The following is a 15696-nucleotide window of genomic DNA, read 5'->3' as shown; positions in this document are numbered from 1 at the left end:
AGGACTGTATTTTATGGTTTTATATTTTAGAAGGCATAGGTTTGTGAGGATAACATACATTTTGTACCATGATTCAATGAGTAGTAAACCGGGCGGAATTTACAGTAAACAGTAATGATTTTTATTGTACTAACCGAAGATATCCTTTGTTTTCTTCCTTTTCTGCCAGGCTCTTAATAGACCCCATGAGGATATCATCATAACCCAAAAACTCATCCAGGATGAATCGTGAGAGAGAATCTCCAAAACAAGCATCTTTCATGGGGTCCAGAGTGACAATTTTAACAGGGATGTTGAGACGTTGACGTGTGGCAGGTGAGAGTCGTAAAAACCCGTATTCTAGGGAATACTCCACTATGTATTCATCCTCTGGCCAAACTGTTGAAGATGATGATTAATGATGCATTCACAGTGTTTTGTTCCACCAAGAGGCAAAACTGATAAGAATAGTTTAGAACATTATCATATACGTATAGTAGCAAAAAAAAAAAAAGGAAATATATTTCAAGTCAAGAAAGTCACAAAGCAAATTTAAAGGCAGCATATAATAACATACAATACAGTATTCTAAAAAAAAAATAACTACAGACATTTAAAACAAACTTCCTGATAAAATAATAAGTAGAAGAAAACAAAACACAATAATTATAAAATGTGGGATATTATCCTCAAACCAGTTTCATATGAATGATGAGCTGTGAGAAAAGTAATGTAGTTTAAAGGAAAGTTTGGAGTAATTAAAAAGCTAAACTACAGATAATACTACTGTGATATCCCCATTAGCCGAAACAATTGGTGCACAGCACTTCCGGGGATGAGAGATTTCCGGGTAACCAGACGACTTTCTCAAACCCGGATATATTCCTTTTCCCCGGAACCTTTTCCGGTTTCTGGATAAAGTTTCAAAGTGTCTAAACTGGACCTCTTGCACAGACGCACACTAGCCCACTTCCCCAGAACGTTTCTGGGTGCTGGAGATGTTTTGCTTGCGTCTAAACTACTAGAATCTGTAAATACAGTTCTAATTAAGTTAGAAACTTCATTTCTTTACTATAATAATAGAGAATAGTTTATAAAAAGTTTGGTTAGATAAATATATTTAAAAATTAAAAATCTATAGGATATGGGCATGAATGAAGTTGTGTGTTACAGCAAAGACTTATTTTCCACTCCCATGGACCTATGGAGGATTAGTGGGTCTCATGTAACTGACCTGACCTAATGCCATGTCAGGTGGAGGTAGGATGGGGGATTAGTGGTCTCATATTACTGACCTGATGGAATGTCAGGTCACCCTTTCTTGAGTGGGGGATTAGTGGGTCACATGATCTGAAGATGTCTTGAATAAACACAAAACCTAAAGTATTTTTAGAGAGATTGTGGCAAGTACAAATATATGTATAAATGAGCAAAGTTGTATCCCTTCAACATTACGTTACATACCATTTTAAAATATGGAGTGAGAAAGCAGAGAGGTGTGGGTAATTAGAGAGATGGAGTGGAAATGAGTGTTGCCAAGCACTCCTCAACAGCTGATATTTAACTTGCTACCATGCAGTCACACGCACGCAGATGTGTCATACAATAAGACCTTCACTCCTTGTGCTTGCTGTCTTAATTCCCTTGCTGGGGGTGTGTGAGTGGTGTTAGAATGTGTGTGTGGTTGTTGGAGGGTGTGTGTGGGTGGTTGTTGGAGGGTGGAGCTTATAGCTTGGCAACACTGGTGCATGTTACCACTCCTTTCCACAAAATACTTTAGCTTTGGTGTTTATTCAAGACACCTTCAGGTCATGAGAACCACTGATCCTCCACCCAAGAAAGGGTGACCTGACATTCCATCAGAAGATCAGTAATATGAGACCACTGATCCCCCACCCTACTTCCACCAGATATTGAGTCAGGTCAGGTCAAGTCCCCCCCCCCACAAAAAAAAATTAACTTTCATCTTTATTCAAGATATTTTCAGGAAATTCTCTTGATTTTTAATCTTGGGAAACTTGTTCCTAAAACTGAAAATTTTTGGAAAATTCCGGCTTTGAGAATGATTTCCGAGGAAATTTAAATTCCGGCTGTCGGAGATTTCCAGGTTTGAGGGATTCCGGCTAATGGAGATAATTGTTATGTAAATTAAAAATAAAAGAGGAATTGGGCAAATGCTTTTAGAACCTGGCAAATAAGTCCTCTATGGATATTCTAAAAATTAATTGAATTTTTCATAATCTACATAATTTCTAGACTTACTGAGTAAATCAACTCTCATATAGGCATCATACTGAACAATGCACAGCACATGAGGTGGAGCATTATGAACATGTCTTGGATAAATTCATATGATCTTGACTTGGATTTGATTAAGTTACCTAAGTTAAGAATACTGTACAATGAAAGATGTAAATGAATTCACACAATGGTTATGAACTATTAATCCTTCTATAAATATTCTTGGTTATAAAGTACAAATTATTCTACCCATTCTTTAACAACATCACACACTCACCAGCTTTTGCCAACATTTCCAATGGTTCTTTTTTTGGCAGAGGTGAGTCATCATGTGCTGTTGTGGTAGCTTCTTCTTCTGTATGATTAGAAGTGAATACACCTGACCCACCCTCAGTAATGCTCGGTAAGTCAGTAATCAATTTACTCTCCACTGGCTCTAGTTCCACTTGAGCTAAGAAACACACAGATTTCATAATTACAGTACAGGTACTACCTAAAAAAAAAAGAAGTCGTTTCAATCAATATAAGACAGGCTTTTCAATATAACAGTGTAACAAAACACATATCATAATATTACAGTACAGTATATAGTTCCTCCTCTTACAGACATACCATGTATAATGTACAATCTATTCTGTGTTCCCTTTTGGTGTAGTCTTCCATTACAATTACAGTACAGGTACAGCATTTTCTCGATTTAACAACCTAATTCAAGCCACCCCTGTTCGTTAAATAAAAATTTCCACTAAATCAACCCTTCCATTAAGTTTGCTTGATTTACCGAACTATTTCACTAAATCGAGTGTGATTCCATTAAATTCCATGCCAAACGCACCACGCGTCACTTGGTGCGTGGGGTTTGTTTATATCTGCTCAGTCTGTGTTCTGCCGCCACTGTGTGTGTTGTTCACTGTTACCTCTCGGTCAACTAACTACTGTGCTTTCCTATCATGCTGAAAGTGTCTCAGAAGTTACAGAAAGGACGTGGTGTGGGGAAGAAAATGAAAAGAGTGCAGTTAACAATTAGTTTATATAATTTATCACTGTGCCTGTAACCATTTTCAAATTAGACTAAAAGATATGTATTTCTCCCATACATACTGTATTTCAATCATACGCCTGGCAACGGGTGCGAGTGAAGGGAGTGAGTGAGTCGAGTGGCTACTAGTTGAGCGTCGTCTGCTCTTGTAACTCTCCTTCCTCCTTGTCATATTTCACCAGATTTACTGTTATTATTAGTGTTTACTATTTTAATTGTGATAAATCATGGCACTGTAGCCAGGATAGACTTGTCACTGTAACCACCAGGCTACTGGGTCAAGCTGTGAGGTGTTATGGTTGTTTATCAACTTGTATTTTCGGGTAGATATACATAACTTTCTTTGCATATTTCTACTCAGTTACATGCACACAACATGCTACATACATACTGTGAAAAAAGTAAAAGATATAATTGTCCTAAGAGCAAACACTTTAAGAGAATATACAGTTCTTTGCACATAATTGATGGAGGGAAGGGAGCAGAGTGTATGGGGTGGGGAGCATTGCTAGGGAATCGGCGTCCCAGCTGTCTTCGTTACTATTGTGAAACAGGGAGAGTATGCAAATGGCGACTGTGTTAAAATTTAATTTGACTTATATTTACTGATTTGGCAATAAAGTATTTTTTGTTGGTAGTATTATTTTGATTTATTCCTCACATTTCCTGGTACCATATATACAGTATTATTTTAAGAAAACTGTGGCTACAGGAGGAAAATAACATGAAAAAGTTTTTTTCCTAAATTCTCCCTGCTAAAATGGGGTGTGTGTCATATATGGTGTTTTCAATATCATTATTTATCGTTTTTATACATTAAGTACATTCGCCGTAGGCTGAAGTAGGTTTTACTGTATCATGTGTCTGAGGTGTCTCTGTAAGTGTGAGTATATTAACGGAATTAATCTCGATTTAGGGAACTAGTTCACTAAATCGACCGAAAAATAATGGAAAAAATTCCTTTCGTTAAATCGAGAATATACTTTATTCTCACTTGTTTAAATTTACAAAAAGTCTTTTTATAAATCTTCCTCTATCCACTGTCTAAACATGTCCAAAATACTTTAATATTGTTATCAAAATTAGAATTTTTTGTTGTTGAGAACTGTCCATCAACACTATAAAATTCATGTATCCTAGATATACCCTCAGTGTATCCTCTATGTGTATAATATGCCTGCTATTAACATGTTGAAAATTCTTGTCCCCATATCTCTTATCCATTTCCAAAATTTCATTCTGGCTCCTTAATATCTGATTCACCAATTATGAGATATATCAAACTACCAATAATGTACAATCAAAGACAAAAGTCATGTTGTGGTTTTGTCCAAAGATTAAATATAACTTGTGAAACATTATGAGAGCCCCCTACCACAAGGCAGAACGCATCAAAATTTAGCCCTTCGGCATATGTTTTCATCAAATTTCACGACACGGCTTTTGTTTGTCATTGTACATAACTGAAAAGTGACCAAGTGGTTAACGAAATACTGTAAAATACATTTCTTATATATTTACCCATTGCAGACACTTAAATCACTGTACTCTTTTAATTTTCTCACCCAGTGAATGTAAATGTAAATGTCTCCAATACCTAAATCCCCTTCAATGTAAATATTCAGTCAAGAGTTCCTTCAGACACTACTGTACTGTACTCTTACTCCACATAATAGTCTCATGTATTATGGTTCATTGGGGAACATGCTCATATTTTCATGAACCCTCTCAGCCTTGGAGCCAGAGAGACATACATGCATGAAAACTTATGCTCAGGCTCGGAGGTTTTTGCCGAAAAATAGTTGAAAAAATATACCCTGTATATATTTTTTTAGGGCTCATTTGACTGCCATGGATTTGTTTTATTAATTGTAATGGGGTCTCTTTTAGCATAAAATTGTCTGAAAAATTGTATTAAACCATAAAAAATTGACAATTCTTTAAATTTAAGTCACTTTTTTCAAGTATAAGTTGAAAAAGTAGGGTAATGTTTAGTAACATCTCGATTTCCATTTACACTTTGCTTGTATTATGGTGTTCATTGGTATGTACTATATACCAAAATAAAGAACAAAGCATGTAGAATATCGTGGTATAAGGAAAAATAATACAACACAAATTAACTAGGGGAATAATTATAGGGCCAAGCAGCATACCCTCCTCTCAGTCTAATGTCCAGAGCGACACTGGCTTCATGCTGCACTGCCAAGCACACAATGACCAAGGCCGTCTTGGGGAAGGTAATAAGGCCTACACAAAGAAAACGACATCTGTCAAATCTGGTCTAAAGTTCAGTCAGTTTCACTGAATACTTTTGAGTTATTTGAAAATATAGCCCAAACACATTGGCGTCGTGAGGCAGAGCGTACGTTTTTTCGCCTTTTATGTTTGACGCCACAATGGCGTCGTGCAAGGCTGAGAGGATTAAGTCAGTCCCCAATTTATGAAAAGGTTCCATTCCTGAAAAAACTGTTGTTAACTGAATTTTTAAAATTGAATCCCATTTTCCCATACAGTTGTACCCCACTTAACGCGGTCAATAGAACCCAGAGGGTCCCGCGTTAAGTGAACAACAGAACATATGGGATTAATTCCAATAGAAACCAGCCCGACCCCCAAACTCCACTTTTTGAAGACACATAACTATGTTGTAGTAAAAATAACATCTTAATTTTATGATGGTACATGCACACAATTAATACTTAAGAGAAATAGAGAAATACAGTCGCCAAGTTAATGTCCATTCAAATAATGGACTCAACTCCCTCCCCCTCTTCTCACACAACACTGCTGGCTCTTCCCTCTCTGAGAAATTTGTTGGGGAAAACCACTAAATTTTAATAAATAATACCTCAAACTAATTTGGGATAATATTATTGCTGGATTCCTTGTAAGACCAGGAATATTTTGAATATAAATGTCATATATTTTTCAAAAAAGATAACATATTTACTCAGATTAAACATTTTATCTAAAATTTGTATGTCTAATGCAAAATCTATGATGTTTATATTCAAAATGATCACCAAATTGTAAGAATTCCAGCAATGTAAATTATATTCTGGCCGGGTAATTTGTTTGAATTTTATGAGCTAAAACAAATATATTCAGTTAATAAAAAAAAAAAATATTCTTCTCGACACTATCTGTCAATCAAAGTACCCCACCTTGCCTCCCCCCCTCTTCCAACCGCGCGGTCAGTCCCAACCCTCCCCCCCCACCCCCCACCACTCCTCCCTTCAAGAGATGTTGGGTGAAAAATTTAGATTTTAACATTTTGTATTAAATAATACCTCAGATTAAAGTTAGGATAATATAATTGACATTGCTGGATTCCTTGTAAGACCAGGAATATTTTGAATAAAAACGTCATATATTTTGCACGAAAGATAACATACTTACTCAGATTAAACATTTTATCTAAAAATTTTATGTCTAATGCAAAATATATGATGTTTATATTCAAAATGATCATCAAATTATAAGAATTCCAGCAATGTAAATTATATTCTGACCGGGTAATTTGTATGAATTTTATGAGCTAAAACAAATATCTTCAGTAAATAAAAAAAAATATATATTCTTCACGGGGTAACAGATGGTCGGTCGGTCCCTCCCTCCCCCCCACCCCCCACCAACCGTCCCAAGGAGATGTGTGGGAAAACCAGAATACTTAACTTTTTTGTAATAAATAATACCTCAAACTAAAGTTAGGATAATATAATTGACATTGCTGGATTCCTTGTAAGACCAGGAATATTTTGAATATAAATGTCATATATTTTTCACAAAAGATAACATACTTACTCAGATTAACCATTTTATCTAAAAAAATTTTGTCTAATGCAAAATATATGATGTTTATATTCAAAATGATCACCAAATTGTAAGAATTCCAGCAATGTAAATTATATTCAGGCCGGGTAATTTGTATGAATTTTATGAGCTAAAACAGGCAGTCAGGCAGGGTGGAGGGTGGGGCAAATCTAAAAATAGCATCTCGAGCCGGACACTCACCGCGTATATGTGGAAAAAATCCGTGTTAAGTGAAAGTTCAGCTCTGGCGAGGCACCGCGTATATGAAAAAATGCGTTAAGTGAAACCGCGTTAGGCGGGGTAATACTGTATTCCCATTATAAAAGCTGAGATGTATTCCTATGTAAAGAAAAATACTTCCTCAAAATGATTTAAAATACCAATATGTTTTTAATGATAATGTTGATGTATACAATGAATTAAAGCTATTAATACACATTATATGTGATATACATGCAATACAGTAAAGTAATAATTTTATTACAAGTACACCTTGATAACGTACGCATATGCAGACTGCCAAAAGTCAACAGGCAGGGAATCTCAATGGATTTTGAAGCAATTAATCCCATAAGAATATAACAAATTTGGGAGGTTAGGGACCAGCCACTCCCAAAAAACTCCTATCCACCATTGATATACAGTGAACCCTCGAAGATCCGGACTCGGGAAATCTGGATTTTGGAAGATCCGGACAAAAAATTTGGGGGTTCTGGGCTAAGAAGCCTTCTAGAAGTTTCCCTAAGAAGCATTCCTAAACCAGAGCAAAGAACATTTTAGGCCCATGAGCGCTGCTTGACCCGTCAGTTTCTTGGACACAGGTGCCTAAGGAGGTGGGAAACATAAAGAGAGTTGACAATTGTTGTTTGTGGGAATATTATTTCATTCACTCTAGTAACGATACAATATTTTTTATTATGTTATCATAGGTAAATGCATGATTTAAATACGGTAATTTGTTTATCACTACATTAGTACTGTACAGTACTATATTTTTGGCGTTTCTTATATCATTTAATATTTGCCGAAAAATCTGGACAATCTGCTTTTCCGGACAGGTGGTCCCCCTTTTAGTCCTGATCTTCGAGGGTTCACTGTATCTCTGTTGTTCACACCCACACACACAGAGCCAGGCCTAGTCTGTTTGCCCCCCCCCCCCATTATATCCCAACTCCCTACTAACCTCACTACACCGGGATTTATCAGCAAAACATTCAAGTGATTAGTGCAATATAATTGGTTACCAAACAGTGAACCAATAGTGTATTCCAAGGAAAAGAACGACACAAGCGTGATTCACAGCAGTGTAATACCAGACCGCTGGCACACTGTCGGTCACCTTCAAAGTGCCAGTGACAAGGACCACAGCGGTGTTTATACATACAGTGGTCCCTCAGTTAGCGAACGGTTCGATTAACTAAATTTTGGTTTACAAATTAGCTCCCATAAGGATTTTCAGTTCAATTAACAAACAAAACTTTGATTAACGAAATCCTTAGGAGAAACAAGTTTTGTTGTGTGCATCAGCTGATCAGCTAGTCCGCCAATACAGTAATTGGTTGTGTGTTTACATTCGTTTCCAGTGAAGTAAATATCAAGAAAGTTGGTCTCTTGAATATTTCTGCATTTTTTATATTAAAATTATTGGTCATTCTGAAATTTAGTTAACACATTGATAATATACAGTGCAGAAATTATTATGAAACATGAAGAAGGCATTAGAACCAATTCACTCTGTAAAGAATATGGCATCATCATCGACTGCCTCTACAATCAGCTGTTTGATATGTAAACAAAGCGGCCGGTAATACGACATACCGGTACACACCTCAAAGTAAGTTAAAATACAGTATTCTATTGTTTTTTATTTACTATTGTACAGTATACTGTACAGTACAGTACTGTATTTAGTTTATATTTAATATTTTGTTAATTCTATTACTGGTATACAGTCAACCCTCACTTTACGCGGTCCCACATTCCGCGTTTCCACGTTTACGCGGTACCCTGCCAGAACCCGGGATGCTCACATTCCGGGGTGCGTGTACCCCTTTACACGGGTGAAGTATAATTTTTTTATTTAGCTCATAAAATTCATACAAATTATCCGGCCAGAATATAATTTACATTGCTGGAATTCTTACAATTTGATGATCATTTTGAATATAAGCATCATAGATTTTGCATTAGACATACAAATTTTAGATCTAATGCAAGTATTTTGTTTACTCAGAGCAAATATGCTATCTTTTGTGCAAAATATATGAAGTGTATATTCAAAATATTCTTGGTCTTACAAGGAATCCAGCAATGTCAATTATATTATCCTAACTTTAGTCTGAGGTATTATTTATTACTGAAAGTTAAAATCTAGTTTTTTCACCCAATATTTCTCTGGTAGGGAGGGAAGGTGAGAGGTGGAGACCGACCGACCATCTGGCGATGGTTGGAAGAGGGTGGAGGCAAAGGTGGGGTACTTTGATTGGCAGCATAGTGTTGTGAAGAAATATATATATTTTTTATTAACTGAAGATATTTGTTTTAGCTCATAAAATTCATACAAATTACCCGGCCAGAATATAATTTACATTGCTGGAATTCTTACAATTTGATGATCATTTTGAATATAAATATCATAGATTCTGCATTAGACATACAAATTTTAGATATAATGTAAGTATTTAGTTTATTCTGAGTAAATATGTTATCTTTTGTGCAAAATATATGACATTTATATTCAAAATATTCCCTGACCTGCAAGGAATCCAGAAATGTCAATTATATTATCCTAACTTTAGTCTAAGGTATTATTTATTACTAGCGTTAAAATCTAGTGTTTTCACCCAAACATTATTTGAATGGACATTAACCTGGCAACTGTATTTCTCTTAAATATTAATTGTGTGAGCATACCATCATAAAATTAAGATTTTTTACTACAACATAGGTATTGTGTGGGAAAAAGTGGAGTTTGAAGTCGGGCCAGTCTCTTTGGAATTAATCCCATATGTTCTGTTGTTCACTTTCTGCGGTTTTCACTTTCCTGTACCCGTGGAGTTCAATTGACCACGTAAATGGGGACTACTGTAATTTTAATATAAAATGCAAAAATATTAAAAGCACAACTTTCTTGATATTTTCTCCACTGAAACAAAGTAAACATAGAACAGATTATTGAATTGGCAGACTAGTCCATCAGCTGATGCTCTAAACGTGTTTTAAAAGGATTTAGATTAATCAAAGTTTTGTTTGTTAACGAATTGAAAAATCTTATGGGAGGTAATTCGTAAACTGAAATTTCGTTAATCGAACATTTCGTTAACTGAGGGACCACTGCCTTCGACTCCGACTATACCGCCCTCAAGGAATTATTGAACAGTCTCCAAAATTGGGCCACCAACAACCATGTCACCATCAACCATACCAAGACCATGGTTATACACATCAACTTCTCCTCCGACATTGTCCCACCCCTTTCCATTACTCTAGGCCCAACACACTCCATGTTGTGGACTCCACTAAGCTCCTCGGCGTTACTATAAATAACAAACTAAATTGGAAAACACATGTCGTAAAGTTGTCAAATCCTCCGGTTTTCGTCCTCCCTCAAGTCCCTCAGGATTCTCGAGCTCCTCAGTGTTTACTCAACATTCCTACTTCCTAAGCTCACCTATGCCTCCCCTACCTGGTCTTCCTCCCTAAATGCCACACAACATAAACACCTTGAAAAAGTGCAAAGAGGCATGCAAGATTATTCTCTCCCCTTCCTACTCTACATATCAAGAAGCACTCAACACACTGACCCTTTCAGCTCTCTCTGACCATTATCATGACCTCATCTGCAAATTTGGTTGGCTTCTGCACCATCCTTGACACCGGCTCCTACCTCCACCCGAAATCCCTTGTCCATCAAATTGCTGTTCGATACCACAGCTGCATCCAGCCCATATGAGCATGTACTGATCGCTATAAGAACAGTCTAGTCCCAACCATTGAAAAAATTATCAACAACTCGTAATAAACCAGTGTATTCACTCCCAGTCAATCTTACCTTTTTGCACTGTAGTATAACCTAGTTATTATACTGTATACAGTGGGGTATGCTATAACGAACGGATCCTACTACGAATATTCCTATAACAAATAGTTTTACCTATAAAATTGAGAATGCTATAACGAACCACTCCTACAACGAACGCGGATGAATACGGGACTATTTCGTCTGGCGCACAGATATTGTTGTACAGCTGACTCACAACAAAGGCGTCAAGCGCCATCTTTGTCTCATTATTAGCCAGTGCACCACTGTTATTGTTGATATTTCGTCTTTGATGTGGAAATCGTGTTATTTGTATAACTATTTTGTTATACAAGTACAATTGTAACAATAGATAATCCCAAAAGTGAAAAACTAATAACCCTTAAAACTAAGAAAGAAATCATAAAAGAAACGTGAGGATGGAACAAGCATTGCGAAACTTAGTGATGAAAATGGGATCTAAATCGACTATATATACGATTTTGAAGAATAAAGAAGGAGTTGAAAACTGTGCAAAGTGGCTAAGGGAATCTTTAGACTTAGCAAGCAAGGTGTAATGTGATTGAAGAGATGGAAAATTTACTCTTAGTGTGGATAAAGGAGAAAGAAATGGCAGGTGATAGCATTAATTGAAGCTATAATTTGTGAAAGGCCAAACAATTGTTTGGAGGACCTTAAAGCCAAGACTCCCAGTGGAAGTGATCGTCTGTTGCCAGTGTTTAGGGGTACCTGCATGCTGAACAACACTAAGGTAAGATAAAGTACCGTATTTTTTACATTTTCCACAGAATTTTTTCAGTGTTAAGTGGTTGTATTTGGGGGCCTGGAACGGATTAATCCTATAACGAACGAATGCTATAACGAACGAGGTTCTAGAACCAATTAGATGCGTTATAGCATACCCCACTGTATACTATTTGTATCACATATGTTACTCGCATATTATTTGTCAATCAAGTGACCCAGTTCCCAATTGTGTAGCTGTATATTTTCAGCCTTCCGGCTGCCATGCTTTCAGTTAACCATTTAAATAAATAAATCTTGAACTTTGCTTTGGCTTTCAAGGGTCTGTATCTGTAATTAGCTTAAGAAACTAAAGAATACAGAATAATTTGCTTTTATTTAATTCCCCATATATTACATGAGTGCAAATAAGGTGTAACTGGGTAATGAGACAACTGGCTGAGTGACTGTGCTGGTAGAGATGAGTCTACTGTAATTGTCCCAAGAAGAGTTTGAGGAATAACTTAAATGGTTATAGTAGGAGAATAATGATACTGTACTAGTAAATTACATAAGCATAATAGTTACATTATTACTTTTCATAAATGAGCCTATGTATCGGGTGACTTCCTGTACTGTAATACTGTATATAAAATTTTAGTATAGTTCTGTACTCACCATTAGAATTATTTTGCCAACTTAATTCTCGTTCCTCAAACTCGGGCAGACCTGATGAGAGGAAGTAACATGAACAACAATAGCAGGGTACAGGGCCATAAGTCAATAGCAGGGTACAGGGCCATAAGTCAATAGCAGGGTACAGGGCCATAAGTCAATAGCAGGGTACAGGGCCATAAGTCAATAACAGGGTACAGGGCCATAAGTCAATAGCAGGGTACAGGGCCATAAGTCAATGACAGGGTACAGGGCCATAAGTCAATAACAGGGTACAGGGCCATAAGTCAATAGCAGGGTACAGGGCCATAAGTCAATGACAGGGTACAGGGCCATAAGTCAATGACAGGGTACAGGGCCATAAGTCAATAACAGGGTACAGGGCCATAAGTCAATAGCAGGGTACAGGGCCATAAGTCAATGACAGGGTACAGGGCCATAAATCAATACATATTAAAACATGCAAGAATATATTAATGGGGTAACATATATTGTAGTAAGGTACCATTTCTATGAACTTCAATTACAGAATCAGGACCTTCACTTGTTACTACTGTAGTGTACCACATAATAAGATTGGAGCATCAGGAGGGCAAAAAGTGGTAAGTGCAGGACTGGACTTTCAATCGCTACCCATATTATAAAACCTGAGAGTTTGGTAGAAAATTAGAAGTAAAAAAAGTGGCTTTCCAGAGAGGTAAGATATAACAGTGGGGGGAATTTTTCTTACCATATCTGAGAAAGTAAGTTGATTAACTTTGATCTTAAGAAAGTCTATACTGTACAGACTAGTACAGTCAACCAGAGGAATATGCAGTTGATATGAGTTAATTATTTCTCACAAAAATTCCTCTAAATGCAGTTATTATTTTGATTTATTTGACATTTGTTTTCGAGTGTCTGTCTTGATCTAATTTTCTCCTATCATGATCATGTTTTGACAGACTGGGTAGAGTCATATCCCACATATAATATGCTCTTGGGCAGATCTAGGGAAGGGTTGTACATCCCTCAACCTTTCAAATGAATGTGTGTCAGACTTTCCCTGTAGTGTGTGTTTCAGGAGGCTGGTTAGGAGACTGGTGGTGCACAGTTACAAATGGCTATCAGGTTGTGAATGGAGAGGATGGTGACACACAAATACAGTACCTGTACTTGGTTGATAAATAATTTTCAGACATAAAATAGTTTTTGGGGAAGATTAACCCTTAAATAACAGCTGTAGGGACAATGGCTATCATTAGTGGATATTTCACATTCCATATATTCCAATTTTAGCACATTTGGGGGCAGAGAAGGGAATCCTTAGAAGGCGGTTAAGGGTTAAATGAATGAGGAAAATTCATGAGAGTATTTTACAATATTGAAAACAACTAAGATAGAGATAATTACAGTGGTCCCTCGGTTAACGAGCACAATCCGTTCCAGCAGGTTGCTCATTAACCACTTCTTAACGAAACCATTGTTTCAATGGGTTTTTGAGTATTGGTTCCAGCTCACGAATTGCCTAAATTCAACAAAAAGGTAGTAAAAGTACACTTACTTTGAGGTGTGTATTTAAGGCTCCTGGATGATGATGATGATGGAATTAGAATGGGGTGGAGGGAGAAGGGAAAAGAAGGCATTGGGGTGGAAGAAGTCACCCATGCACCATTCACCCATAAAATTTTAGTTCTCTCGGTGTAATTCAAGATTATTTTCTTTAAATCAACACTGCACTGTATTATATACTGTCAATATGTAAAATAAATTTCAAAATTACCAATAATTTGCTTGGAAACACAAAAAAAAGTGTTTAGTTGAAGAGTCTCAAGCAAGATGTTACCTCCACTGAAAACAGAAGAGACTAACACCTGTCTGGTGTGTTAACAGGCTGGATGCACGCCAGAAACTAGTTTCTTTCAACCAATTACTTCAATAATTGATAGCAACTAAAAAGTTAATATTAAACTTTTAAAATTATTGAATAGTATAAACTTCTTGATATTTACTAAAATAGTAAGGAATTTAAGCCCTAGAACCGATTACTGTATTGGCGAACTAATACTACAGCTGGTGGACGCCAAATGCAATGCACACGTTGATAAACAAGTAAAATACTCGTTAATCGAGGGATTGCTCGAAGTTAAGAATCTTATGGAAGGTAAATCGTTAACCCGACTCGTTAACCGAGGGATCACTGTACTGTACAAGGATCACACACCATACAATATGCTGGTCTGGTAGTGGTAGCAATTGGACACAAACAATAGTGTACAACATTAATACAAAACCAACAAGAGGGTTTGAACACATTTTCTTTCTTTACTGTAAAACCCTTAGGCCCTGGGTGACGTTCCAGAACGCGCACCTTTTCCCGCCAGTGTTTAAATGCAAGCGTGGGTTATCAGGTTCCAGTGTGACTATTTGAGTGTCATACGCATGACCACAGGGAAGCTTCCTGAACATAATTACCTACTTTTGTTTGTTTCATTTTCACTGTTTGTCGATTTTATCATGTTGTATCAAAGTAATATTGATAAAGGCTGTGTAGTTGTATTGTAGTGTAGTATTACTGTAAAACAATGCTATGATTATGTTATAAATGTTTAAATTTGTGGAATTATTATTATTTTATGCAATATTTGCTCTACCAAACACAAAACACAGCCAGGCAGACCGACTGGTGATTGTTTCAGCACTTTTTTATGAAAAATTATGCAAATAAAATATTCTAAATTAATTATTTATAGCAAATAAGTATTAAGATCAGTAAATACATACATTATTGGCCACCGGACACAAAAGCGAGCTAAAACTGCTAAGTACCGAGGACCACGACATAAGCTGTCAAACCAACACTGTCTCTTATCTCCCCCTCCTCCCTCCTCTATTGTGACCATAGAAGTTTCGGTCAATATATAGTTTTTTACTTATTTTTATTGTTTATCATTTTAAAGGGTTAAAATTATTTTTGGAAAAATTAGATTTTTTCGATTTACTCCCGGGTGGAAATATTGCCACCATCACCTAACCGGGGCTTAAGGATTAATAATCTACACTATAATGTACAGTCAAATTAAAAAATTTGCCACCATTTCCCTGCCAGCATTATGTTTCTATTCAAACTACATAAATGGCACTTTTCCATCAATGCGTGGAGGTGCCAACTTGTTGTCAGGACTGCAGGTCAAACGTAAGTTTT

At 36.5% G+C, this 15696-nt stretch overlaps 1 protein-coding gene across 1 annotated transcript in view; it reads right to left on the bottom strand.

The window, feature by feature from the left end:
• Nucleotides 1-15696, bottom strand: part of LOC121870484 (membralin-like) — a 117224-nt gene that overhangs the window by 19341 nt on the left and 82187 nt on the right. Inside the window, exons 8-10 of the mRNA XM_042372321.1 lie at nt 12516-12566; nt 2498-2671; nt 135-378 (exon numbers count right to left, since the gene is read on the bottom strand). Of these exons, the coding sequence (XP_042228255.1) occupies nt 135-378; nt 2498-2671; nt 12516-12566 (469 nt within the window). The remainder of the gene's footprint in view (nt 1-134; nt 379-2497; nt 2672-12515; nt 12567-15696) is intronic.

This window comes from Homarus americanus, unplaced genomic scaffold (genome assembly GCF_018991925.1).
Source record: "Homarus americanus isolate GMGI-L3 unplaced genomic scaffold, GMGI_Hamer_2.0 scaffold32583, whole genome shotgun sequence".
Classification (NCBI taxonomy): Eukaryota; Metazoa; Arthropoda; class Malacostraca; order Decapoda; family Nephropidae; genus Homarus; species Homarus americanus.
This window is presented reverse-complemented; position numbering and strand designations above follow the sequence as displayed.